This window comes from Grosmannia clavigera (assembly GCF_000143105.1).
Source record: "Grosmannia clavigera kw1407 unplaced genomic scaffold GCSC_113, whole genome shotgun sequence".
NCBI lineage: Eukaryota > Fungi > Ascomycota > Sordariomycetes > Ophiostomatales > Ophiostomataceae > Leptographium > Leptographium clavigerum.
In genome coordinates, this window is record NW_014040831.1 from 1,034,722 (window position 1) to 1,062,432 (window position 27,711).

A 27,711-nucleotide genomic window follows, 5' to 3' on the forward strand; every position below is an offset into this window, starting at 1 on the left:
GGAAAAAAAGGAAAAAAAAAAGAGAGGATGTAGATTGTGGCCATATCTCAAAACATCGCTGGTTGGCGACAGCATCTACGGAAATAACCCCCCGGGGTGCAGATACTATAGAGTGGTCCAAAATTCCATCGCTACCACATTTTTAACGTTCTCATTGGGACGAGAGAATCAGCAAAAAACGAGTCAAAATCCCTGAGACAGTGCCTGCCTACTAAATAGCAATGGCGCTGCGTAAGTCTATCTCTTTGATTTGTCTAGGAGGCTTGGGGACCAGGAGCTGACCCATCTCGATGGCTCTCGAAGTCCTCGCCGACAACCCGCATCCAGATAATATCTACTCGAGCTTGATCCAAGGGCAAAAGTTCGCCGTTATCCCAAGCCTTGAACTTGAGTCTGGGGACGTCTTACATAGCTGCCCTGTGGCATACAAGACTTGGGGCCGACTGAACGAGAACGCCGACAATGTCTTGGTCATCTGCCATGCCCTAACAGGTAGTAGTGATGTCGGTGACTGGTGGGCTCCTCTTCTGGGACCGGGGAAGGCATTTGACCCACGCCACTTCTTTATCTTTTGCGGTAACGTCCTGGGATCGCCATACGGGAGTGCCTCACCCTTGACTGCAGACCCGTTGACGGGGAAGCGGTACGGGCCTAGCTTCCCGCAGACGACTGTGAGAGACGACGTTCACGCTCACAGGAAAGTCCTAGATGCTCTCGGTGTCCGGTCGGTGGCCGCCGTCATAGGTGGGTCGATGGGCGGCATGACAGCTCTCGAGTGGCCATTGTGCAACGATCAGGGCTATGTGAGAGGGATCATACCCATCGCAACGGCGGCAGATCACAGCGCCTGGGGAATCTCGTGGGCCGAGACGCAACGGCAGTGCATCTATGCCGATCCGGTTTTTGATAGCGGCCACTATGATCCTTCCCCTGAGGGCCAGCCGTCAGCAGGACTTTCAGCAGCACGCATGATCGCAATGCTGACGTACCGCTCGTGCGTGAGTTTTGATCACCGTTTCGGGAGGAGGCCACCGCGACAGACTCAGATATCGAATACGTCTTTGGATATATCAAAGACGTGGGGCGGGCCTCCCATGGATCTCCCGAGGACTAACGACGCTGTCGTGTCTTCCAACAAGCCCGTTGACAAATGTGGCATCAGGATGACCTCGCAGCATGTGAGAAGTCTTTCTCACACATTTTCTGCCCAAGGATATCTTCATTACCAAGGCGAGAAGTTCATCGGGAGGTTCGACGCCAACTGCTACCTTCATCTAACGCATAAGATGGACAGTCACGATGTCATACGAGGACGAGGACTGGAGAATCTCGAGCTTAACCGTCCAGCCATCGACGGGTACGAAAGTGACGAAGAGACTTTGCGAAAAATCTTATCCAAAGTCCCCCCAGGAGCACTAGTCATTAGCGTTGAGACCGATGCTCTTTTTCTACCAGAGCAGCAGAGGCGTCTGGCTGCCTGTCTTCCAAATGCCTCAATTTCCATTCTCAAGTCGTCCGATGGTCATGATGGATTCCTGCTCGAGTTTGAACAGCTGGACGCCCTGATCCAGGCAAAGCTACGGGTTGACATTTCTCAGTTCTACCAGCAGGTACATATGTATGAGATTGTAATGACAGAGATTCCAGGAGGACAGGGGGAAGGGTCACTTACCGGAGAGGTTGAGCAATGGTGATCTTGGTGATAACTTTCATATTTTCAACAACTGGGTCAGATTATACGATAAGTGCATTGGCAAGTAGAGGCACTTAGAGAGTGTGGCAACTCTCAGACTCGATGTTTGACATCGACTAGGAAATGATAGAAGTCACGGACACTCTTGTGTCTTTTCCACTCTACCTATCTATCAAATCGTGCCACCTTAGATTATATCATACTACGGCAGTTCGCGAGCTTGTCTGCTCTTACATTATCAAACACTCTTTCTTGGAAGTGTTTCGAATTGTCCAGAGATAGAACCCTAGTTCAGTAAAATTTCAGCACCTGATAGCATTCAGAAGAACAAAAATAAGTTATCATGAGAAGTCTGAAAAATAGCATACAAATTTGATTCTACACTGAAATTTTCTGTTTGGGAAATTTCAAGACATGTAACAAAGCAGATTGTTTGCAGCTGCATTTAAATCCCGAAACCACGAATTACTAATAGATCTCCGGAGTTCCCCCTCGACCCCAACAAAGTTACGTGGGGCGTGCTCAAATCCCGGGGCCGGGATTCCGGGATCTAGTTAAGTTAAAGTTTGCATATTGCATAAGGCAAGATAAGCATTCATCGACATAATTCCTCTGGTTCCTCTAGTAGATGTACCGCATGGTATTGTGGATTGGTCTGTCCTGGATATAAGGCTATAAAACTTCAGCCGACTGTGAGGACAACTGCATGATCTATGTCTGAGCGTTTATTACTTGAGTTTCAAAACATCCTACCTGCTACCTAAACCGCCTACTTTGTATTGCTGGACCACAACACTTACGCCCAAGACAGCCCACAAATGTATATCGAAACCTCTGATAAGGAGTGGCTTGTCCAAAAGTACGGCGGTACTAGTCTTGGAAAGCTCCTGGAGCCGATCTGCGGCAATATCATACCGTCATTTCTAGAGACTAACCGACTAGCGATCGTGTGCTCGGCTTTATCTGGCACAACGAAGGCCACGGGGACGACAAGCCTGCTGCTTCAATGCATTTTAGCGGCCGAGGCCGGTCACAGGGCTCAGGGTCAGCTCACAAAGACGATCGACCTCATCGCGGAGAATCACATCAGGGTCCTGGACCAGTATCTTGGACAAGAGCAACATCAGAAAACACGATGTAATAGTGATATTTACAGAGCTGCCAAGATGGAGATCGAAAACCACTGTCAAAGTATAAGGCGGTTTCTTCTTGCTGCACAGGTAGTGTTCTTCAATTCTTCACCTCTGCCTTTGATCTGAGAAGAACTGATATGTCGACTACCAGATTGTCAGTGAGCTGTCGCCACGGTCCAAGGACCGCGTGATATCCCTAGGGGAGAAGCTGTCGTGCATCATAGTGGCAGCCGTCCTGACAAGCAAAGGGATCCCGGCGCAGGCTGTCTCGCTCGATGATATTGTCGAGTCCGTATTTGGTCCTGCAGTATTGGATCAAAAGGATGCCCTCCAAGGTTTGAACAATGAGTTTTATCACTTGCTTTCCAAGGAGATTGCGAGAAGATGCCACGGATGTGAAAAAAAGGTCCCGGTGGTGACAGGTGAGTGGTGCAGAGGGTTTTGCCAATAATCAATTTCATCACCCAGAGAGATCTGCATACTAAATCTCGCTAGGTTTCTTTGGCATAATGCCAGACTCCCTGTTGAAGAGTGTAGGCAGGGGATACTCAGACCTATGCGCGGCCATGTGTGCGCTCGGCCTTGGTGCCATCGAGCTGCAGATATGGAAAGAGGTCGATGGCATCTTCACTGCGGATCCACGTAAGGTTCCGTCAGCGAGGCTACTGTCAACCGTTACGGCGGAGGAGGCAGCGGAGTTGACATTCTATGGGAGTGAGGTGAGCTAACAGAGCCATTACGGCTGTGCTCACAATCCTCTTGTCGGCTGCGAATTTGTGTTAATGGTGATACTAATAGGTGATCCACCCCCTCACAATGGACCAAATTCGGTACGCCAATATCCCCCTGCGCCTTAAGAATGTCTTCAACCCATCCGGCCAGGGTACAGTCATCTACCCGTCTCGACTTTCGCCGCCATCTACTCCATACGCTCCACTTACACAGCCGTCCAGGAGCGATGTGGCGGGAAAGGAAAGGACCGATGCAGTCACGCTTCAGCAGAATATCCCGGCTGCCTGTTTCATGCTCGAAAACGGTTACCACGGCGAGAATCAAATACGTCGGCGACCCACGGCTGTGACGATCAAAGAGCCAATCACCATGGTCAACGTAGCTTGTAACAGAAACACGCGATCGCAAGGCTTTCTTGTCAATGTGTTCTCTCGCTTGGACGATGGTGGTATCTCGGCAGATATCGTCACCACGAGCGAGCGGACCGTGAGCTTTGCTATGCAAGGACACCCCGACTCAGCTGGAGAAGAAACAGGAATAGGGAAGTGGAGGAAGCTGAAAGGGGATCTAGAGAAGTTTGGGAAGGTGAGTCTCTTGAAGTGATAATGGGTAGACTACTCGTGAGGAGATGCAGCTAACAAGATACAACAAAGGTTGTTGTTAGCGAGAACATGTCTATCGTAACTGTGGTAGGGCATCGTATGAGGAATATGGTTGGTATATCAAGTAAGCTAATTCCCAACGTGCCTTCAAATTATACCTACTAACGTATTCAAAGACGAAATTTTCTCTGCTCTGGCATCCGCAAAGATAAATATCTACATGATTAGCCAAGGCGCAAGCGAGATCAGTATTTCGTCAGTACCAGAAGTCGATATCTTGATTTAGTATGGAGACGCTCATTGACTTCTCTTTTTCAGGCTTATTGTCCGAAACGAGAATGCTGTCTTAGCGATGAACGTCATCCACAGCAAGGTCTTCAAGATTCCAACCCATCAAGAACAAGAGAACAACTTCATCCAGGGTAAGCTATTTCTTTCTTTCGCCCTTTTCTCGAGAAATACAATCCAAATAGCCGGATATATGGAGCAAGGAATAAGCCACTTTGCTTATATTTGAGAATAAAATTAGGGCCCTGGTTATATTAAGAGTTGCATGGTCCTCAGTTAATAGGGCTTCTCGGAGCATGCTAAGCTATTGTTCCGAACTAAGGCAGATATTGGAGAAAGGTGATTCATACATCCGGCAATAATTGAAGGGGTATCGTGCGGTCTTGGAAGTGACGGGCTGGACACCAATGCCGTGAGCCGTTTCATGTGTCGCAACAGTACCTGCAGCTTTCCTGGTTTGATTGTATCTTGGCAACAGTTACAGCGCGAAATTATATCGCCAGCAAGTCTAGGCCTGCAAACGGCTCAGCCGTCCGATAATGGATTGTGTGGTTTGTTGTCTCAAGAGAAGGTCTGGCATTCAGTTGCCCAAGCCTTTGTTATCAAGGAAAAGCAAGGGGCCACCTCAAAATGTTTGTGGGCTGTGAGACAAAGTATTAGATCGTACCACTGTTAAAGGGGTACAAGATCGCCACTCCGTTGTAGCATCTTCCTATACGATGGAAGTTCTTGTGTCCGTCTCAGAGATATGCATGAAATACTTTGAATTTTGCTCGTTGATAAACATCCCGCTTTAACCTGTTGCGGGATTGATTAATTATCACTTCATCTGACTACGCTAATTCTGTGTAAAGCTCCGAGTGCCCGTGAAGATTACCTTGCACTGGCCAGGATTGCCACCCGATTGACCATAAGCCAGTCAACCATTTCTTTTCAAAACCATGATACACGAAATGATACCATTCTCCTTTTTAGGATATCAATTACTTCATGACTGTTCCAGAATAAAATAACAGGCATACCCCTTACTGTATAACAACTTTTCGAGTTTCTGCTTCCTTAAAAATACCACATTCTATGTCGTCAAGTGGTGGTTTTCTTTCGATTAAAAATGTCCCAATACGCTCATAGTGATCAGAACCGGGTCTCGAATGCAGAACCAGAGAAACAAGGTAGTCAACAGCGCCTTCTGGCCGTACAGCCATACGCAAACAGATGACTTCGGCTCCGAGCAAAACCTGATCTGGCCCTGGCGCATCTAATATGTAATCGGGATAAAATGAATGACCGATTGCAGTTGACATGCCCTCAAAGAGCAATCCAAGTTTTGCGTTTCCACCAATCTTGGTCTGCATCACGAGGTGACACTCTACCACCGCCCCTATAACAGTCAATGTTCCAGAGGAAACAAGCCCAAACCTACGATAGCCAGTCTTATCATCGTCACCCTTATCATCGCCATCCAAAGCCACAGTGCAAGCCTCGATTTGTGCAAGATGGCGAGGCTGTCGTCCCCGTTCAGACACAATTCCATCAAACCACCAGATATCCGGGTGCCAGGACATGATCTCATCATAGTATTGGGTGTTGTCACAGACACTAGCCCAGGACCATGTAGGCGCACTGAGACACTGAAGATCGTCACAGGTGCGCGGCCGTGGCTGCAACGATGCTCCACCGTATACGATCCACAATAGATCGTCTGACAGAGTGTCCAGCCACAATCCAGCTAGGTAGTTGCTGTGACCTGGATCTGCACCTGTCCCTGTGCGCTTTGTAGCTAATACCTGGGCCAGACCACCAATGGCAGGCAGTCGGTCGCGCGGCTTCGTGATGTCGAGACCCATATAGCTACTGACCATTGTTCTCCACAGCCGAGCCATCCAGTGGCCAGCTGATCTGGTGCCACCCTCTGCCATCGAGGGCACTACGCGCATCTTTTTGCGCTTGTCATGGTTTTCCATAGCGTCCGTATACAACAGTTTCGTCATTACCAAGGGAATATCCTCCGATGAGCCAAGGAAGAGAACGCCACCACATTCGCATTGCATATCTGTGCAGCACTCAAAGAAGAGCTCATACGGACCAAAATGCAGCATACGTGTCGACAGAAGCCGTTCTTGGAATACCCATGCACGCGTAAGCAGTCGATGGTACTCCGAAGTCGAGTGAGAGACGAAGCCGGGAATACTGTTGTTTCCGCTCAAAACCGTCGTGTTTTCGCTGTGGTGGTCTATCTTCTGTCGAAAGAACAGGGCGTACGGCTCGCCAGAAGACATGGAGTTTCCTGTGACGCAGTATGTAGGCGACTTGGTGTACAAGCCGTCGGTACTACTGTGCGCTTTAGTGGCTGCCAGCGTGATAGCGGCGTTCCGGTATACTTGCGCCATTTTTGCCGACTCTGCCTTCCAGTCCCCCAAAAGTCATCCTGCACAATGCAGAGTGAGTCGATCCAGATGTAGTCGTAACCTAGGCGTCTGGTCAGAAGCGCAGCATCGCAAAATGTCTGTGGAAGCACCTCGAGCCGAATTCCATGTGTTTTATGAACAGTGGGGTTCGCTCCCGTTGTCGAGATTAGCTGCTTTGAACCCCAGCAGTGGCTCAGGCACAGATAGCTCCCCGTAGCGTTTTCTCCAGGCTCAAAAACCCTGACAACATCATTGTGGCTTACATCGACAACCCGTGTCGGTAGTGTCGGAGAATTGGGCGACTTGCAGGCCTCATGGGCACTACTAAGACACGTATCGATCCAGTCTTTTGCCTTATCCAGCGCTGCATCAGAGTCTGTCCCAGGAGACGTCTGGTTGCTGACTGGAATTGACTCCCAGCTTTCCAGGACGGGATACTTTTCTGCACGTACTGTGTTAGTCTTTTCTTCGTTATCTGGTCTCCCACCGTAGCTTACCGTCCTCATCAACAAAAACTTGTACAGTGAACCGGCGTCCATCCTTAAAGTGGAAGACAATATTCTTGTCGACATCGGTTGGCTGCTCTTCTTCCCCTGTACTTTGACTGCCCAAAGTCGCGTGGCTTTCGTACAAGAAACCGATATCACAGTCTTTAATCTGCAATTCGTCTTTGTCATGCTGGCTAAAGCAGCCCCGACATCCACGAACAAGGATATCGCACACTTCACAACTTGTGGCTGAAGTAACGATGGCGCCCCAGGAGACTCCAATTTTAATATGGTGGCGGTTCTCCTCTCTTTGGTCGTCATCATGACCCCTGAAGTCGTTGCACAATTGACAGGGCATTTTGGCAAGTGTCAGATGCGAAACTCAAAAACTGGCATGCGTTAAATAGCATCAAAGAAATCCAAACTTCTCATCAAATTTTCGCCCAATTTCAGAAACCGCATTTTTTATGACATCGTTCTACTACCCCTCCTTGGCTTGCGAATCATATTCGCTCTTTCTGCAAGGCACCACGTGTGCCCATCTCAGAGGCTGCGATCAAGCGACTAGCAAATAGCTGACAACTTCAATTAGTATCATGAACGAAAATTTTGTCTTCGACGACACCGGCCTTTTAAATCGCGCTATTTCTCCTCTTGTTGAAAAGCTCTATTCCACAAGATAAGCCGCCAACGGTGAAGCCCTATGTTGTAAGACACAGTTAACTTGGAGGAAAAACAGAACCAGATGATAGGTGCCGTCTCAGATGCTCTCTTTTATCTATCTGACAGAAAACGGATCAAATCATCACGGGCTTGTGGTTTAGTGGTATAATACTCCCTTAGCATGGGAGTGGTCCAGGGTTCGATTCCCTGCAAGTCCATTTTTAACTTCTTAGCCATAGTTACTTTTTTTTTCCTGCCTTGCGCGGTTATGAAGTATCTTATTCGTGCAGAATATCTTACGGAGTGTTCTGTACATCGGACGTTATTCGATCATTTATTCTGGTTTCTGATAGATCAACGCGTCTACTTTTTCCCGTAGTCTATTCACCATCTACCGTTTGTATCTTACATAGCCGACGCTGTCGCTGCCATGACTGCCATTACCGCGTTCTCTGCTAACCAACTAACCATGCTTGGCTTCTGCTTCCGTCCATGCTAATAACCCGGTAGGTATTTACGGATTATGGTATGAGGGTTTAAGGGTGCTTGCTTGTTAGAAATATGTTGGCTTCAACATGTGATTGGTTAAGTCTTTTCGCCAATTAGTCTTATGACGGTCCTTGCGCCTTTATGCTAAACACACCTTAGACCCAGTGTAACAAAAAGTAGTAGGCGAAAGCGTTGTGGTACTCCGTAAAGTGTACTTCGTATACAAAGTAGTCCTATAATAATGATTTACAGGGGCGCACGCGCCAGATTGAAAACTCCATGAACATTAATGATAAACGTCACGGTTCCGGTCTGTGATCGCAGAAATTGGGGCAAGAGTAATGACCAATCAGATGCCGTTTTATGCACAGTCGCGAGCGGCTGCAGTGCTGACCCGATTGGTGCCACAGTGGAAATTGTGAAGCGAAGGACCCCACTGCTACTCGTTCCTGACTACTCCGTACTCTGTATCTTAGCATTCGACAGAAATATATGTTTTTATCTACAGAAACTGCCAATACCTTACCTGACAGACCGGGTTCTTGTCGTCAGTGCTAGGATATCGACACCCATAAGACGTCAACGATGGACGTCCGCTGCACCACGGTCGCCTTCTCAACACCACATTCGCACACGGTCGTCTTTCTACATGGCCGCGGCAATAACACGCGCGACTTCTTGGCCTCTTGAGGGTGTCGCTTGACAGGCACGGCCGCACCTTCGCAGACGCTCTGCCTTCCTTCTGCTGGGTGTTCCCCTAGGCACCGGTGCGAGGATGCGCCTCCAGCCTCCTAAAAAATAGCCGCAGTGATTCGATGTTTGGGATACGAGCGAACTCTCCGAGCGTGAAGAGCTGCAGGCGGAGGGGCTGCGTCAGTCCATTCTAGCCATCAGCCGCATTGTCGCTAGCGAGGCGAAACTTCTGGCCGCTGGGACTGGGTTGTGCTGGCTGGCGTCAGCTTCGGCGGCGCTGTAGTCGTGCACAACTTATTTAATCTGGAGGTACCTGTGTCTGGGGCATCCGGTTGGCTGCATCAATCGACTTTTTAATGCCGGTGCCTTTTTTTAGGCCGGACGCTGGCCCAGATGCGACAAATTCTCGGCCTCGTAGCCGTCGATAGCAGCGACACCTAAGACGACACTTGTAGCGACGTCCTCCGCCGCACGCCGATTCTGCTCGAGCATTGTGTGCATGATCCACTGGTGCCAGACGAGATGGGCCGGGATTTCCGGGAGACGTTGCGCGGATTCGACGCGACCGTTCTGTGGAAGGAATATACCGGTGGTAGACACTGCCACAACTCGCCTGCCAGACTAGACGACGTCAATGACCTTTTGTAAAAACAGGTCGTCGAGCAAATCAGGGTGCAACAAAAGTCGGATTTTGAACCGCCTACCAAAATTTATTCACAGCTTACTCTGCCGAATTGGAGGGGTTTTGATAAATGTCAGGGAAATGCTTCTGTTACATTCAACCCGTCTTCCAAGTCGAAAGCAGAGATTGCCCCAAAAAACAACACAATATACCAACGACTTCATGCAACCAATCTCGCGGCATCATCGCCTTCGAACAAGCCTTGCTTTAACATCGTTGCGCTTCCTTAAACATAGACCTGCATGTACGCTTGCGTTATGCAGTTCGACTATGTGTTACAGCACCGCGGTCAATATGGAAAGTAAGTGCGGTGTTGGGGAATTTGCGGACAGATGCATCTCGCGGCGTCTTCTGTGGAATGCCGTTGAACACTGCCGGACACTTGTTGCCCCCACTGTTAAGTCCCGCCGCGCTTTGGTATTACGTAACTAAGCGCGTTTGCATAGCTCTACAGCCGGCCGATCCGCAATACCTAATAGCAATCGGCTTCTAATTCTAACCAATTCATCGAGCACGATGGCGACGCGACACAGCCTGGCTCAACGCCTTTTCAGCCGAAACAGGCGGCCATCTCCGACAGCTCGTCTTGCCAATTCCGATGTGCCAGTTCTGCGTGCCTCACCGGCAGCACGCGTCCTGCCAAGACACTTTCGGGCAGCGCCGGCGCGTCTGACGGACGGTGTCTTCCGGGGCCTCACCGACACCCGGCTGCCGATACCGTGGATCGAGGCCTTCCGGCTCCAGCAGGAGGGCCAGAGTCTCGGGTTCGAAGAGGCACACCACCATACACGCGACCTGACGCCGCGAAAGATGCGCGACAGCTACCACCGCGTGGTACGTGAACATGGACAAAGATGAACGAGGGAGCAGAGGAAGTGGTGATGGTAGCCTAGACGGTGCGTGATGCGGGGCGCGTGGCTGACGACGACTGCCGTGGACAGGTTCTCCCGCTAGGTCAAGATCCCTGGCTCTCGGACACGTACATCAACTCGTCCGGCCACATTCGGTGGGTGCCTACAAGCCAGCGATCCCTTCCCCCGCTTGCACGTGGTGTTCTGACGTCCTCAGACTAGGCGCCATCTTCATGGATCTGGACGCGCTGTCCGGTATCATCGTGTACAAGCACACCGGGCCCGGAGTGACGACAGTGACGGCAGCCCTGGACCGGATCGTCATCGCACACCCACTCACCGAGATTGCGGACCTCGAGTACAGCGGCATGGTGACATACGCCACGGGCCGCAGTAGTATGGAGATTACGTGCAATGTGGCGCGGGCGCGTGGCGCAGACGAACCCAGCCGGCCGGAGGATGTGCTGCTGACGTGCACGTTCACGATGGTGGCTCTGGACCCGGTAAATCGGAAGCCGACCAACGTGCCGAAGGTGCTCTGCGAGACGCCAGAGGAGCAGCAGCGGTTCCAAGCCGGTGAGGCGCAGCTGCTGGCCAAGAAGCAGGCACTCAAGACGTCGCTGTTGGCGCAGGAGCCTAACGATGCCGAGTCGGCGCTGATCCACCAGATCTGGCTCCGGCAGCTCGAATACCACGACCCGAACCGCAGCCGCCGGCAGCCGGCCAACGTCGTCGCCATGGCGCGCACGCAGCTCTCGACCGCGGCCATCATGCAGCCGCAGTATCGCAACCGCCACCAGACGATGATCTTTGGCGGCTACCATCTGAAGCAGACCTTTGAGCTGGCCTTTTGCTGCGCCGCCTCGTTTGCCCACGCCCGGCCGACCTTTATCAGCGCCGACCCCTGCACGTTCCGCAACCCTGTCCCGGTCGGCAGCGTGCTCTACCTGACCGCCACCGTCGCTTACACCGATCCGCCTGTACTCGAGGAGGACGGCCGCGAGCCGGAACATGGCGACCCCAAGAGCCCCGTCACCCGCGTCCACGTCCGCGTCGACAGCAAGGTGCGCGACGTCGACCATGGCTATGCCCGTGCCACTGGCCAGTTCAACTACACCTTTTCCGTGCCCAAGGATGTCCGCGTACTGCCACATACCTACGAAGAGTACATGATGTACGTCGATGCTCGCCGGCGTGTCATGGCGGCTGACTCGCAGAAGCCACCCGTCGGCACCGCTGCCGATGTAGAACCCGGCCCGGAAGCGGGCGGTGTCAACCTGATAGAGTAGTTATGGGACAGGAATCAATAGAGATGAGTTACAGGAACCGGTATGAATTTCGTACTTAGGATAGGTCGGCAATTATCGTGGGCTAGAATGTTAATTTTGCTTTCGTTGCAGTGTACAGAGTTGATTATTGGCAGGAGTGATTGTAGTGTATGCGATGATTCCCTAGGCAGAAGAAATCATCCGATGGTGTCTCTGGCGACTTAAGTCGATAGAAGGAAAGGCGTGTCAAGAGGCGACGAACTTTTGACGTCGGGTCGATGAATGGCAAATATTTCCGAATTAAATGTACAGAGTATCAGGCATGCATGTGGTAGACAAATCCGGCCAGATTGTGGAGCCTGACTTGTCTGGAAATTTTGGCATCAGGGAGTATATTGTTTTTTAGGGGCACGACTGTCGCTTGTTCAACCTCAGAGACATATTTTGAGACAGCTGTTCACAAACTCAAGTACGGCTTTTAAGTAGCAAGCCCGGCTCCTCAGAAGACGGCCCCAGGCGTTTGCTTTTCCGGGCAATTTTTGAAATTCTGTACTTCGTTGAAAATTTGTCTGCGCAACTTCAACAGTTGCTTACTTTGCGTCGCGAAAGATGGGAAATAATGCGCCGTGCGCAATTGTCAATTTCCCGACCTCCGTGATCTCCACTTTACGTCTTAGCGCTAATATCAAATTGCAAGCGTAGGAACAGTGTAAGAAGTTGTCATCCGAATGTAAGGGTAGCCAACAGTAGAGCATTATTGATAAGATAACGCGTGTATCTGATCGGTACCAAAGATGAAGCATGCAATCTGTTTCTGTCGGTAGTTTTGTGCTCGGACTCAAAACTTACCCCAGAAGACCGATCTTCAGGCCCACAATACGATACACAGCCTTATCTCTTTTGTTTAGCCTATTAGCTGTTGCTGCTTGGCCGCGAACTCTGCCATCAGTCTGCAAAGAGATCGGTTACTGTCTCGGTACCTCGCATCACCATTGTTTTCAGTGTGGAAGACAACTGGGATGCAGCCGGGCTTGCTTTCAACTTATCAACGAGCCGCGACTCCGGCATGGCTGCGGACCCATTGCCTATTGCGGGCATGAGCACAGGCCACATTCATAGCACGTATTGGGTGGGGGCCACACACTGTGGAAGCGGAGGGTCAATATCGATACTGACGCATGGCATTGTTGAATCGAAATTTTGAGCCGCCTCGGTTTGACTGGTTTCAGTGGCAGCTTTGCCAAATTTAATCCAAGTGTTGCCAGTGCCGGTCTACGCATAGCACCGCTGCAAGATTCAAGGCGATGGGGTTCCTTGGACTTGGGTAAGTCTTTCTTTATATGCTACGCGGAGAATAGCTAATATTGGCTAATTTTGACAATTTTTGACAGAGATGACCTAAACCTGCACACGATAGCTCCATAGTCGTTCCAGTTAATGTTTAACATATTATTGATGCAGGACAAGTAGTCTTTTCTAAACAGGGTTTGCGCGGGATGGGACACGTAAGAAGAATGAGAACAGCTCTAGTAGTTGCACGTGAGGAAAATAAAAGATGCGTGCAACTAATAATAGCGATCGGCCGAAATTCGTAGATAAGCGCTTTCATCGGTTGGTCCCGGCCGAGATAAGCACCTCACTTGAGCCGGCGGATGAGAAACAAGTTCGCCTGATTCGACACAGGACAAGACGAGAACGTTTCAATTGCACCTTCTCAAGTCACTTTGCTGTCTCTTTGTGATTGACTGATTTTCAGTTGTTTTATTACCGTCTATCATGCCCCACTCGGAACCCCTAAATACCGCTACGTCATGCATTGAGGTGGTGCCGCTTCCAGCTTTGGAAAGACTCAACACCCTACTAGGAGCAGAGGTTAAGCTGGCTCCCGGCGGAGACCTCGACCACTTATCGTCCGACGACGAGAAGAAGCTGGTAGATGCACTGCACGAGCACAGCGTCCTCGTTGTGCGACGAGCCGGCATCAAGCACCCATCGACAATGACTGCTTTGTGTCGCATCTTCGACAAGGATGCACTGGATATGCACAGCTACGGAAAGACGGCCGTACGTGAGAAGACAAATGTGCTCAGTCGCAACAATGCTGGCCGTCTTAAGGGCGATCCCAACGTCGTCGTCATCGGCAACGGCTTCTACGAAAACTACGATGGGGGTGAAGACCTACAGCTGCGGCATGTGGTTCGTCTGCCCGGGCCGAGACCTGTATCTCTTCATCTGGGTGCTGACGCATCGGGTTGTATAGACCCAGGCTGAATTCCATGCGAAGCCGCTCACAGAGGCAGAATTAGCCGATGGCCAGACGCGATTCTATCGGTGGCACCTCGACGCCCCTTTGTATGAGCGATATCCGGGCAAGGTGACGATTATCAGCTGCCAGGAAACCCCTGGCTATCTTCCCGATCAGAAGATTGTCTTCGAAGATGGTAGCGTTAAGAGCGTCTATCCCGGCGGCACTGCTTGTGAGTTGAAGTCCTTCAGCCCCGGCTTTGCAATGCTGCTTGTTCGCCCTTCTTACCTGTTACTCTCACCTGTTTATAGATGTTTCCGGCGCGCGAGCATTCAGCCTTCTGACACCCGAGGAGAAAGAATGGGCTATGAACACAAGGGTTCAGTACGCACCTCGAGCGTATAACTGGATCGGTGACTGTAAAGCTACATCGGATGGCCTTACTATTGAGAGCGAGGGAAAGGAGCGTGATTTCGATTCGATGGAGCCGTGGACTTGGGACAAGGCTCACTGTTATCCGGTAGGAAGTCTCAGCCATCATGGAATATCTGCACATTGATCTTAATAACCACACACACAGCTCGTCTTCCGCAACCCTGGAAAGCCGTCTCGGCCTCACCTGATCGCCCTTGGTTGTTGCGTGTACAGCCTCATCACCACGGATCCTCGTACTGGCAAAGAAACGACCATTTCGGACTTTGGCGAGGCGCGCAAGAAAATCCATTCACTCATGAAACGGTCCATGAGCGACCGCTACGTCTATGTGCATCGATACGAGCCCGACGATCTCGTCATTTGGCACAACCGTGCCGTCTGGCATTCAATCACAGGCGAACTCGGCAACTCCAAGCGTCTGATGTGGCAAGCAGCCAACGGAAGTCCATATGCTCCACAGGCCGCTCAGTGGGACGAGGTGGACATTGAGGGAAAGACTTGGGCAATGGATATGTGTGTTGGTGTTTGAAAGAGGATGTCACTGCTTTGCCACTGCCTGAACAGATGAACAAATCATCATAGATTAGCCAGCGCAAAGTTGTCCACTCATACCTTACGGAGTACTCCGTACGTTGAACATATCAGCCTATGCCGAAATCGAAGCATGTTTCTTGTTTCCTCCAACCCAACAGTGGACCAACATCGAACATGACAAGGAGCCCAACAAGCGCCTCAACAATTTAAAAACTGCGCTATGATTGCCTTTCATATACCCCGTTTTTACATAAAAACGTGCGGGAAAAAAACACTCACGGGATGCCAACCTCGCCCGAAATGAAAGCAACCAAGATGTTATGAACTGGACACCGGTCAAATTGTCCCATGCTACATAGTATGTAGAGCAAGGCATAAAAAACGGTGTGCACATTGCTGCCCTACAGGGCAAAAGATGCGGTGACGGACACGAGATGGGAAAGGGGTGATGGGGATATGTACTCCGTATGCCAGCTGGAAAATGTGGACTAAAATACAAATAATAGGGGCAAACGCCGATCTGTTCGTACGTCGTACGCGATCGACATCCCCGGCAAGGTCCCGCAGGCCAGGCCGCCCCGTCGGGACCACTAATTTCATTGCCTCCATCTGAACGGCGCCGACAATTAGCAACCAATACGAAGTTGGCGGCAGCGAGGCGCCGAATGAAACGCTGTAAGCTGGTTTTTGTTGGCCGAAATCAATACCCCACAATCCACTGATTACAGAGCTGGCACTGCCGGATGGAGCGCCTGGTCAGGTGCTCTGCTTGTTCACCGTCAATCTACAGCACATCGTCGTGCTCCATAGTTAAATTTATCTCGTATTCTAATGTCATCTCGACCGTTAGATGGACACGCATCGTATTCGGTGGCTCTAAACTCACTGACCGCAAATCTAAAACAATGATCTATGTTGTGGGGAAGGTGGAAGCGTGTGTTAGAAGGTCTCCAACATAGAGAGCAGAGAAGAATCCGAGTATAAGACTGCGCTTTCGTTCTGTCTTTTACTTATTTTTTTTTCTCTCATCCTCACTCTCATCCACACTCTCATCCTCATCTTCATCTTCATCTTCATCCTCGCCCTCACTTAAATTTCTATCTTCCAATTTCCAACCGCCAAAATGCAGACCTCTTTCGTCGCTCTTCTTGCCCTCTCGGCTGGCGTCCTCGCCAGCCCCTCCGCTCCGGCTCCGACTCATGCATTCACTTGCAAGGACGCCAATGAGGGCTTCGCCTGGTCCATGACTCTCTTTGAGTACAAGGCCACTGAGGTCTCGACCACGCCTGCGCACCAGAACGTCGACGGCGAGGTGTCCTTTAACATCTCAAACCCGGCTCTGCTGTCCCTCCAGTCTTCCTCTGGCTGCAGTGGCAGCTCGGTCCAGTACCCCGACTACTTCTACGGCAACATTGTCTACGAGTGCATTGACCCCCGCATCGACACCAACACCAAGACGACCTTTACCTACGACGCCCCAAGTGGTCTCCTCAGCATCAACCAGACCTGGACTTGCCCAGATGCCAAGGACCCTGTCTCCTTCTTCGCGGCCGGCTCTGTCAACCTTACTCTGACTACGAGCAAGACGAGCTACTCCAACCCCGACTGGAAGATGGGCCAGACCTACGCTAGCAAGACCGCGATCAGCACTGGCCCGTCGCTGGTGCCTATCACGGCCTTCCACATCTCTGCTGTCGTTTAAGCTTTGAGCAGCACTATGAAAAGGACGTCCTTGGGGACTACTTTGCAATAATCAGATTATCTACATGGCTTCTACTTGCCAATACGATTTGGCTTATAGACCTTTGAACGGGGGACGCATTCTTCCGTGGATATAAAGAGACAGCAGCTAATACATCGGGCAATAATTCGGTATCTGTTGTTTCCGTAGACGTGACATAAAGGCGACTAAGCAGAGATCTGCACAGGGAGAAAATATACATAGTAACGGTTCACTTTACGATTCCGTAAAAAGCAATAAGTGTCACGGCCTGATCGCCCCTCTTTTGGTACTACGCAAGATACTAAGATCAGAGGACAATTTTTCAAGCTTTGCCTCTAGTTGGAAAAATGAGCGCTTACTATGCAGAGGCAGCGGCTCGGGCTACTGCATATTTGATGACCACCAGCTAGGAAGATACGACGCATCTAGCACGAGTACCAGCACCACGCCACTAACGGTGGGCTGCGCAGACAGAGACTGCCTGGGAGGGTAGCCCTTTAAGTGGGGTTTCCGTTTATCTCTACCAATCTACAAAGTAGCCCGTACGTACAAGATTTGGTGCCAGTCGGAGTTATGAATCTGTCGAGAGAACGTCATCAGATCATGTCTATCGCCGGTCTGCCTTTAGATCGGCGTTAACGTTGATACGTAAGTTGATTGCAGGGCATATGTAGTCGTTGACGGCGGTGATCTGTGAGAAGAGCCGCTGCCGCACATCCTGCAAGAATTCAGTCGACTGCTCGTACGTGTATGACGACATCATGATATGCACCAAGAACGGGTTGGCTGCGGCAGCCAGATAGCGCGACGTGTTGGTCCTGCCGTCATGATGCAGGTAGACCGAACAGGGCGCGCAGTGGTGCGTCTGGTCGTAACGTGTTTTCTGCGCCCACCGCGGATGCTGACAGAAGAACTCGTAGTCTCGCCGGTGGTGGGTGTCGTTCTGCTGCTGCCGTTGGTGACCGAAGGCAGACCAGTAGTCTGGCCGCCCAAGCATGTTCTGCACAGCTGCGTCATGCATGCCCAAGCGGTCGGCCATAAGCAGAAATCCCGGCTGCGACACATCGGCACACCATTCGTATTGTGCCGTATTGTCGTACTTGAGCGAGATGAAAAAGACTATCATGGTGTGCGTGAGCTCATAATCGGCGTCGAGAGTTGATGAGCCTGACGGAGCAGACGACGACAAGCTGTTCTCAGGCAAGAAACTGACAAGGTTATCGTCCATGATCAGTGGGTACCATGTCATGCATTCGCTATCTATCGCAAGCACACGAATACTTGTCCGGTCCGCAAAGTTTGCTGCACTCTCGCAGCTCGTCTGGAGGAGTTGATATGCCCATGGCTGGAGAAGCGGACGGCTCGTCGGTAGTGGCATCTCGAGATCCGCACACAAGCCAGGACTCGGAGTGGGCAGGTTTTATTTGTGGCTTCTGCTTCGAAGAGACCAAGAGCAGCAGCTGCCAGCACCTGTGGCAAGAACAGTATGTTGAAGTTTTGAATGAATACGGATCTTTATCATTCACGATGCTGCGCGGTCTGGTTGAGGTGAAGGTAGACAACTGCGCGAGGTTGGTGTAGGACTCCGCTCAGCCATCCACGGCCAGTTTAGGCGAGAGAGATCACTTCGGTCGGAAGGCAGAGCATGCATCAAACAACAATGCCGCCCAGGGCGTAGCATTTGTGTCCTTTCAGGCTACCCCGCCACCTGACGCGCCACATGATAGCAATCTGAAGGAAAATGCCAAGCCAGATACCGCCTTGTTGAATGGACAAATAAGAGCTTCAATAAACCTGTTCTTGTGACTTATTTTCAGCACAACGTACGTTACTTCTCAGCCTTCGGAATTAGAATGTGCTAGTTCCAAGCGGTGTGACAGCGTTGTTTTTCGTGCGATGATAACAAACGGTAATTTACTACGTCTGTTCCTCCTTTCAGCCTTGACAATAATCTGTTTCTGTTAGTTCGGAAATCTTTCGTCACAATCGTGGCTGTGCTGTACTTTTCGGACGAATTAGCTCGCCCGGATATGCCCAATATTATTTTTCATAGATTTCTGTTTTTGATTTGACTATTTGTGTTTAACGACTGCTTATGTCTAGTTGTTGTTGGCCTTATTCCGCAATTTTATAAGCCTCTACCTTTTTTCACGGCTTACTCCACTTAACGATAGGATTGCAAAATAGTGATCTGGGGTATGGGCATGAAAAATACGACATTACACAATTGATAGACTAGACTCCTGAGGATGCCATTAGAAACCCAGAGTCATTCACTGCGCTGCCGTGGCCGCGGACATTACCCATAATACGCCTCCCGACGCTGATGGAGAGTTTGTCGAGTTCTATACCGGCTTCACAACGCAAGGCTGGAAATATCAGACTGGAAAAAAGAAGAGAGAAATTGGAAAGAATTGTGTCCTGAAAAATCTGTGCAGGAGTGTTAATAGACATATAATCGTAGTGGACAGTGTACAAGCTGGTGTACGGAGCCCTCTGTACACCGTACAAGAGGAGGTCCCAACTCTGTGAACGGAGAAGTCTTTTGGGAGTGTTGCTATCCGTACCGAGCATGCACGATGATGAAACAAGTGATTGGTTGCGTTGTAAAGTAAAAGCTAGTTAGGCAGCCAGTTATATATTGATGGGCGAAGGTGGTTGTGATTAGGGAAGATTAGTCATCTAAAGCCGCAGATCGACGCACTGCAGCAACTTGGAAAAATCCCCGTTCTATAGTTGTGGCTGGGGCTGGGGCTCTTTCAAGCCACATTACTGCGTGCTTGTACAAATCCTTCAACTAAAGCGGCGAGGCTCAACAATTCTGTCTATCCCTGTGCCGATTAAAGACCCATAGAACGACATCGGATCGCAGCTGACTAAGATGTGTTCTTTTCCGTTTGCAACGAATAGCTTATCTGTCTACCGTGCGTAGGATTGTCGAACGAAAAATAACAGGATAAGTGCCGGCCACTCGAAGGCACACATTTTGTTGGAGCGAACAATGGTAAACTGAAGAGGCTATTGCTTTCCGAGAACAGGAGATTCCAACGAGGCAAAGAAAAATCAATATTTAGCCAAGAAATAAGATAAATAGAGTGTGTTCTGTACGGTCACCATTGTCTGCTATGTACCATCAAAGTCTGCATCGTCGACCTTCGTTTGACTGGCCATACATTGTGAAAGCCTTTGCAGCCGCTTCTCTTGGCGCAAGCCTCTTTGCGTCCCTTGCCGCGGCCCAATTTCCCGCCCAACCGACAGGCCTAACAGTTGTGCCGTCTGAGATTGAGAATGAAGTTCTTATCACATACAAGCAGGTACATACAGGGCCAAGATCAACAGGGCAAGATAACATGCAGACTATGTAGTGACCAAAAGGCGTCCATCTGCGAGACGCGGCCTGGTTCCAAGGCCTACAGTGGTTACGTGCATATCCCGGCCAACAAGACGGCCGACATTGGAGGCTTCGACATCAATGCGTATTTTCTGTATTTCCAGGCGCGTGAGAGTCCCGAGACGGCACCGCTGGCCATTTACCTGGCGGGCGGCCCGGGCGAGTCATCCACATATGCGGTTTTCGACAGTGAGAACGGTCCCTGCATCGTCAACGTGTTTGGCAACGAGACGACTGAGAACGAATGGTCTTTCAACCAGCACGCCAACGTGCTCTATGTCGACCAGCCGGTGCAGGCCGGCTTCTCTTACAGCGACCTGATTAACGGCACCGTCAACATCGAGGATGAGGCGGTGATGCCACAGGTCTTCGATAGCAGCAACGGGCTCCCGGCCGCCAGCAGAATATCTGGCTACGGCACGTTCCCGGGACAGGACGCTGCCAAGACTACCAACACGACCGTCAGCAGCGGTCGCGCAATGTGGCACTTTGACGAACACTGGCTGACGTCGTTTCCTCCATATGCGACGACTAGCGCATTGGAAGCAGGCAGCAAGGCCATCAGCGTCTGGGGGAACTCTTACGGCGGCTTCTGGGTGCCCGAGACGGGTGTCCAGCTGAGCCGCAACCTGGAGAGGCTACACGAAGATCATCCACTGCACGGCCGCCAGCTAAGGCTCGAAGCCATCGGCACCACCAACGGCTGCATTGACTTGGCTACAGCAATGCTTGGCTACCCCGAGTTCGCCATCAACAATACGTACGACGTCCAATTCATCTCCGAGGATCTGTACACCGCCTCGATCCAGAACATCACTGGCTCTGGCGGCTGCCTAGACCAGCTTCAGTACTGTCGTGAGATCGCCCAGGCCGGGGACCCGGAGACCACGGGGGCCAATGCCACGATCAATGAGCTGTGCCAGCTAGCGCTGCTCTCGTGTGAGATCGTCATTAATGTGTTGAACGAGGTCAATAACGTGTCGGCTTTTGACGTGGCCGTGGCCGAGCCCGACATCTGCCCCTACTACCTTCCTGTCGAGCAATACCTCAACAGGGTCGCCGTGCAGCAGCAGCTGGGGGTGCCGCTCAACTTCAGTCTGCTATCCTACACAGTCGATAAGGTCTTTGGCTTCGCCTCCTCCTCTCCCTCTCTTTCCTCGTCCACTGGTGATGCCGCCCGTCAGGCCGGTGTCAATAACCTCGCGTACCTGCTGGATCGGGGTGTCCGGGTTGCCTTGATCTTTGGTGACCGAGATTACCGCTGTCCCTGGACCGGTGGTGAGCCTACGGCCGAGGCCGTGATGTGGTCCGGCCAAAATGCCTTTCTCAATGCCGGCTACCAGAAGCTGCAGAACCTCCCACCCGATTCCCACGGAGCCGTTGTTCGCCAGGCCGGCCAGCTCTCCTTCACCCGCGTGTTTGATGCCGGCCACAGCGTGTCTGCATATGCGCCCAACACCGTCTTCTCCATCTTTAGTCGAACCCTGGCCGGCCTTGACGTCGCCTCTGGCCGCCTTCCTGCCCACGATGGCTACCACACCTTTGGACCTGCCAACAGCTATAGCTGGCGTAACACGATGCCTTCTGGCTGGCCTATCACTGACAGCTGCATGGTCGCTGGAAAGTTCTTGCCTGTGGACCCTTGGGTCGCGTTGGTGAGCTCGTAAGGCCGAACTGGTAGGAATAGGAAGAGTTCAAGGCTTTACACACAGGCTTACCTACCTAAAAAAACATTCATCTTCGGTGGAAATGCACGATCAATGGAGAACAATAGTATATGTTTTAACAGCGCCATTTTTCATAATTGCATTACTCATAATTGTATGTCTATAGTTTTGTCAAACTCGCATAGCCCATCTTCCGCCTCTTAGTTGCACCATCTAGCTACGATCCAAGCGGATTCTCGGCCGGCAAACACGAAATAACTTCCATGCAGCTTCCAGTAATAGAACCCTAAAGCGGGGGTTTTTCCAGTACCGGCGAGGGGAGATGTGAGTCTTCACCAGGACCGGCATCAGCACTGATGATACTAACCAATAATATTTATTTCCGGCCATCCACCTTTAATGCCAAGGCCGTGGGGGGAGGTTGCAAAGTCGCAGAGCATGTGGAGAGTCAACAGATAATGTCTGCATTGCAGCAGGTAGCGCTGAGGCCGGCATTTCCGTTATTGTTATAGCCGGATTTCGTATAGCTCATCTGCTTTTCGTCTTGGAAGCTTTACGACGTAGAGAGTAGCGCGACAGATTTTTTGTGCGTGGATCGAGAGATAATACCACTACTTGTCTTGTGTATATTTTGGCTAAAGCCCGACGAATTGCATTGCATTTCTAGCAAGGCCGTTAATTAAGTTGTGGCCTCTTTTTCTCATTTACATCAATTGCCTTTTGCTGATATCCTTACTTGGGGAAAGCTCCCTTTCCCCATGACTCCACCATACTTTGATTTAGGTACAGCTGACATTCGTGATGAGGTAGTCGTAGGGATAATACGAGGAGTAGCTAGGAATGTCTGAGCCAGATCTTAGATATGTTCCTATCCAAGGATCGAGGACAACCTCCAACTCAGAAGTTGTATCGTAGCCAGGCTCCACTCCGGTATATATGATCACAGAGTAAGGAGCAGAACTTGTGTGCTCCCAGTCACAGCATGCCTATTTGACCTAGTCAGATGTTGCTGTCGTGAGTTTTGTATTCGATAGTCTGTGAACACTGCTTACCGAGGAGAGGGACGTGACGTTCATTGAGTCATATAGTCTTTTGAGAATACCTGCACATTTATCAGCAACAGTAAATGTAACACCGAGCAATTTTGTGTCTGCGTACCGAATGCTAGTCTCTCTCCACTATCGGCAGTTGAGCCATAGACGGAGAGATCAACATTACAGCCAGTACTAGCCTGAGCAGCGTCAACTGCAAGTGCTGCAAGGACGGCAAGAACTGAAATTGAGTGCATATTGAATTTATAGGGCAAAGGTTGTCCCAGGCGGAATGAATTCGGCGAATGTAAAACGTATATCTTCCGGGTCCGTGTCTTATTCGAAAGCAAAATCGGACACGGCTTGGAAGGGGGAGACAAGAACTTATATCGGTGCGATTCGTCCGAAGCTCCTCTTGTAATACTACTTCGGATGAATCGAATGAGTAAGAAAAGCGTGATGACCGAACCAACAGCCCACGTAGCACTCAAAGATTGAGACTCGTATCGCTGACGTGATTCGGCTAGATGTTTATGTGATGTGCCGTGATTAACCGACATTCTTTGTTCCGCGATCCTTTGTTCTGGTTAGTCTTCTTCTTGAATATCCTTCTTATCGTCGGGTCTGAAACAGACACGCAAGCTGGCTCACAGGCCTCCTAGTAATTAGGTGGGTCGTGTCGTAGGGCCCCACGGTCACATAATACGCGTACATACACGAGTAAGGCAGCTCGTCACATCTCAGTCTGCTTTCAAGACATTCTTGGTCGTATTCACTATAACTAATAGGAGCGAGGAAATCACGCAGTTCCGGGCCCATAAAGCTAACGGTGCAGAATAGAAGTAGAAGCTAGACTCCAATTTGGATTGGCCAAATGACAGCTGTCAGCTGCCAGGTTCGCAAAAGTCTACAACGGTTCATTTTATTATCAAGCAAAGGCTTCTAGTCCTGGAAAAGCTTGGTACATGCTCCGCTTTCGTTTTATTTTCTCAAAAGAAGTCTGTCATCGAAATTATCAGATCGGGAGAGTGGAGATGAGCGGGCCGTCAAAATGCGGGGTGCTGTTGGTCATACACGATCTGTCAGCTCCGAGATACGATACACGTTACAGACTATACCTGAAGCTGCAGCAGAATAGGGGAAATTCTATACAAAGGACCTAATTAAATCCGTGATATGGTTTTCTAATTTTTTCTTGTACACGAGCACCTATGTCGAAACCCCGGAAAACAAACTTATATAATTGTGTACAGAAACTGATACAAGAAAGCGACGAGAGTTGTAGTTGTGAAAAACTGCAATCGAGAAAAGAAAATAAGAAATATCCATCTGCAGATATATACGAAGACCAAGTCCACCACACATTCCAAGCTCGATAGCCTAGTGCTATATGTCCTCAGGCAGCTTTAATTTGCCTAAGCACGACCGTCGGGCCAGTACGTGGCAATGCGGCCGGTAGGAGACTTCATAACAGCACCGTTGCCGTGCCAGTCGTCAACATACACCCGGTCGGTGCCGACCTTGTCAATGTACCAGTCGCGCACCACCGTGTTGACATCAGAGGAGTCGCCCAGCTTCTCGGACGCAGCCAGCACCCACTGGCCATCATTCATCATGTCATACGCACCAGTTGGAGCGCCAGTGAGGATCCACTGCGTGAATCCCATCCACGAGTCGCCATTGTCCTTGTCCCAGATCAGCACGGCGCCGTCACAGCCGCGGATGAGGGAGACGTCGCCCCAGGCGTTGCCGCTAGAGTCCCAGCTAAACTCAAACCACGTTCCCAGGATCTGAGAGCTGCCGTCAAGCATGGTGCTATCAACACCGCGCTGGACACGGCCCTCAAAGTCGCTGGGCAGGCTGACGTACTCGGTCTCGCCGGCGTTGATTCAGATGTACTTGTACGGGACATCGTCGCAGCAGTTCTGGTAGATGTAGAAGCCACGCCAGTCCGAGGCAGCGTTGGTGATGAAGATACCCTTCCCGCCGCTGTCCGTCTCGCCCCAAGTCAGTGTGGCGGACGTGGGACAAGACTTGTCGCAGTAGCTTGAACGGCCGACAAGTGAAGAGTTTCCGGGATGGTACCGCTTCAGGCCGTTGTAGCTATACTTCGGTACAGTCTGGTTGGCAGTGATGGCTGCGATGTCGGGCATTGAAAGGCTTTTGGGGCGCGAGCTTGCGCCATTGGGGATGCTGGCTGCGAGCGAAGCCCCGACCAGGGAGAGGGTTGCAATTGCCTTGAGTATTGAGAATAAGAGACAGAGTTTAGAGGGAACGTCTTATAACAGGCTCGGACGTGTAGAGAAATGTCCAAGAGAAGTCTTGTATTTGTTGCTGATGAGGAGAGGAAAAACAAGATGGTAGAGGGAGTAGCCACGCTTTATATAGATATTCAGTCACATAGAGTGGAAGGATAGCTTGAATATATGTCATCTGATGGTTAGCAAACAGCAGACCTAATGCAAAAACGTATATGATCGTGCCGACAAATCGGAGTCACCGGATGCTGCAAGCACCTTCACAGCATCATGGCTGGTCTGCAGTAGGCCGCGCTCCTTTGGCCCATATCTTCGAGTACATGCTTGTCCATTGTCGTTTTGATCCTTCATAGACCTAGTGGTCACGATGTGCCGCTTGTATGCTTCTGTCCGTTCGTCTGCAGCCTTGGCCCAAACCGGTATCAAACCCGGTGCGGCTACATCCCTCTTCTGCGCAGTGTATCTATCTACACACCTATAGAAGGAGGGTGGGGGCGAGGATTCTGCTGATCCTTACTGCAACTGCACATGCACATATTCTGCGTGCATCTGCACATCAGATATACCTAAAACACAAGCACGATGACCAATCAGGACTATTGCGTAGTGTCTTGGTCGTAGATCCACACTCAGCTCACATCAAGTCAGGGTGCTGCTTTACTATAATCCTCTCCACCCAGAGATCTAGCTTGCGGCTGTATTCGGACAGTCTTTGCTTAATCGTACGAATATCAAGAAGCACCTTCCTATAGTAGGCTCAAGAGCTCATACACTCGTGGGCCGCTTTGTAGAAGGATTACGCTATTGGGATTCACCTTCATTGCAGCAGGCGTGGTTGATCCTCGATCCTCTGAGGTGTGCCAGGGCCAATCTAACCACCGTGCAATCCATAAGCACCTGTTACTCCATACATCGTTTGGGCGCCAGTGCTCAGTGAGTTGCGCAGCTCAGCCATACAGGGTTATACAATGAGCAGACAACATATTGCACTATACATGGTAAGCATTTGCGTGCACAACAATAGACACAATCGCGCATGCATTTCCATTTTGCTTTGGTATGCAGGCTCACTTCTCGTGGACACGAACTACGACCTGCGGCATATCCTGATCTCGCTGCCCTCCTTCCATGTGGCGGCTTTTCGCGTTAACATGATCGCGAGAGAAGGGAGCAGACTGAAGAAGTACATGCATAGCTTCAATATTACAGAAAAAGAAAGTAAACGCGTAAGTTCATATCCCTGTACAGATTACATAAACGTCTGAAGTCACAGGGCGCGGTCAAGGCTCGTCTCATATTGTGGAAGGGAGTAGCGAAAGGATTTGGGGATGTAACCTTAATTTCCCGTACTGGGCAATAAACGGAACGGGGCAATCCTACGGGCTTATCCTCGCTTCTAGACCGGTGGCTGCATCGCCTCCTTTTCGCTGCTGTTAGTCATTCTAGCCGAAAATATCGTAGTATTTCCTGGTGTGGCTTAGCACTTGCATCCTTCCGACTTCGCCGTTTGGGCTAGCCTTGTTTGGCTAAAATTCGGCTTCGGTTAGTGATGAGGTAGACAAATATTACAACTTGACTTCACTGAGAAAAGACAACGTATGGGAGATAAAGGGTTATCTGAGCGTATTTTACATTTGTTTCTGACGAGCGAATTGAAGGATTTGCCGAGTTTGATCCTGCAGAGACCGAGAAACACCTAAATTGTATTAATGGGCGTAAGACCTAGGTGAGACTGAAGGAACAATAGTGCAAGGGGTCATCAATGTGCGTTGGAAGATTTGTATCTCGTTTGGCTTGAACAAAGATATTATTTGTGTATTTGCAAGTTCATAATTACAGGTGAGGCTCACAATTTGGCTTGCATCAACTAAGAACGGTTTAGGTCCTATCTATTCAGGAGGTCTTCAAGCTGGAAGGGAAATATTTTCTTTCTTTAGAGACCAACTTCGTAATCTCAAGTAGACTCTATCGTAGTTCAGTGTAGACGCTACGAGCTGCATGATGTATTGTCTCAAGGTCTGGCTGATTACGCCAATAAAGCGGTGCTAACAAATTTTAAGTGAATAGGGCAATTTTGACGGAAATGTCCTCGAGTGGGTCCTTCTTGTTGAGGATAGAGCGAAGTAACTGGTCGCGGCAAGCGATTTTTCGACTGTAATAACATAAGTGACTTTCTGGAACCCAACCACTCTAATATTGCGACGTTGTGTTCTTGCTAAGAGAGCATTAAGCAGTGTTAGTTACGATCTAGTATTACAAGTCAATCTTTCTTAACTAGAAAACGGTGATGGGAAACTACTGAGTTCCAATAGTACAAACGCACCAATTCGAGTAAGCTGAAGTGTTCAAATCAGGGGTTTTACGTAATAGAATAGTAGAGGGCTGCATAAAAACACCTTCACTTGATTATTACAATAAAGTGGCGGTGAATAATACT

At 50.3% G+C, this 27,711-nt stretch overlaps 9 protein-coding genes across 9 annotated transcripts; 6 read left to right on the plus strand and 3 right to left on the minus strand.

The window, feature by feature from the left end:
- Positions 1-290: 290 nt before the first annotated feature.
- On the plus strand, positions 291-1,694 carry CMQ_3974 (homoserine O-acetyltransferase; the record flags this gene model as incomplete). Its single annotated transcript, XM_014319912.1, has 1 exon — positions 291-1,694. The coding sequence occupies one exon, from the start codon at positions 291-293 to the stop codon at positions 1,692-1,694; it is 1,404 nt and encodes a 467-aa protein (XP_014175387.1).
- Positions 1,695-2,511: 817 nt separating this feature from the next.
- Positions 2,512-4,161, plus strand: CMQ_3651 (aspartokinase; the record flags this gene model as incomplete). Its single annotated transcript, XM_014319589.1, has 4 exons — positions 2,512-2,795; positions 2,986-3,248; positions 3,322-3,545; positions 3,625-4,161. The coding sequence occupies 4 exons, from the start codon at positions 2,512-2,514 to the stop codon at positions 4,159-4,161; spliced, it is 1,308 nt and encodes a 435-aa protein (XP_014175064.1).
- Positions 4,162-5,756: 1,595 nt separating this feature from the next.
- Positions 5,757-6,838, minus strand: CMQ_3334 (tol protein; the record flags this gene model as incomplete). The annotated part of the gene is made up of 2 exons (XM_014319272.1): positions 5,757-5,797; positions 5,872-6,838. 2 exons carry the CDS (start codon positions 6,836-6,838, stop codon positions 5,757-5,759), a joined length of 1,008 nt encoding a protein of 335 aa, XP_014174747.1.
- Positions 6,839-10,113: 3,275 nt separating this feature from the next.
- Positions 10,114-12,011, plus strand: CMQ_3803 (acyl-thioesterase; the record flags this gene model as incomplete). Its single annotated transcript, XM_014319741.1, has 4 exons — positions 10,114-10,172; positions 10,384-10,705; positions 10,813-10,877; positions 10,940-12,011. The coding sequence occupies 4 exons, from the start codon at positions 10,114-10,116 to the stop codon at positions 12,009-12,011; spliced, it is 1,518 nt and encodes a 505-aa protein (XP_014175216.1).
- A 1,755-nt stretch (positions 12,012-13,766) lies between these two features.
- Positions 13,767-15,199, plus strand: CMQ_3561 (sulfonate dioxygenase; the record flags this gene model as incomplete). The annotated part of the gene is made up of 4 exons (XM_014319499.1): positions 13,767-14,186; positions 14,251-14,467; positions 14,547-14,755; positions 14,816-15,199. The coding sequence occupies 4 exons, from the start codon at positions 13,767-13,769 to the stop codon at positions 15,197-15,199; spliced, it is 1,230 nt and encodes a 409-aa protein (XP_014174974.1).
- A 1,128-nt stretch (positions 15,200-16,327) lies between these two features.
- CMQ_3685 (uncharacterized protein) lies at positions 16,328-16,906 on the plus strand (the record flags this gene model as incomplete). Its single annotated transcript, XM_014319623.1, has 1 exon — positions 16,328-16,906. One exon carries the CDS (start codon positions 16,328-16,330, stop codon positions 16,904-16,906), a length of 579 nt encoding a protein of 192 aa, XP_014175098.1.
- Positions 16,907-17,534: 628 nt separating this feature from the next.
- On the minus strand, positions 17,535-18,270 carry CMQ_4239 (uncharacterized protein; the record flags this gene model as incomplete). The annotated part of the gene is made up of 2 exons (XM_014320177.1): positions 17,535-18,135; positions 18,203-18,270. 2 exons carry the CDS (start codon positions 18,268-18,270, stop codon positions 17,535-17,537), a joined length of 669 nt encoding a protein of 222 aa, XP_014175652.1.
- A 1,945-nt stretch (positions 18,271-20,215) lies between these two features.
- Positions 20,216-21,985, plus strand: CMQ_4117 (carboxypeptidase; the record flags this gene model as incomplete). The annotated part of the gene is made up of 1 exon (XM_014320055.1): positions 20,216-21,985. One exon carries the CDS (start codon positions 20,216-20,218, stop codon positions 21,983-21,985), a length of 1,770 nt encoding a protein of 589 aa, XP_014175530.1.
- A 2,446-nt stretch (positions 21,986-24,431) lies between these two features.
- CMQ_3623 (uncharacterized protein) lies at positions 24,432-25,169 on the minus strand (the record flags this gene model as incomplete). The annotated part of the gene is made up of 2 exons (XM_014319561.1): positions 24,432-24,876; positions 24,922-25,169. 2 exons carry the CDS (start codon positions 25,167-25,169, stop codon positions 24,432-24,434), a joined length of 693 nt encoding a protein of 230 aa, XP_014175036.1.
- Positions 25,170-27,711: the final 2,542 nt, after the last annotated feature.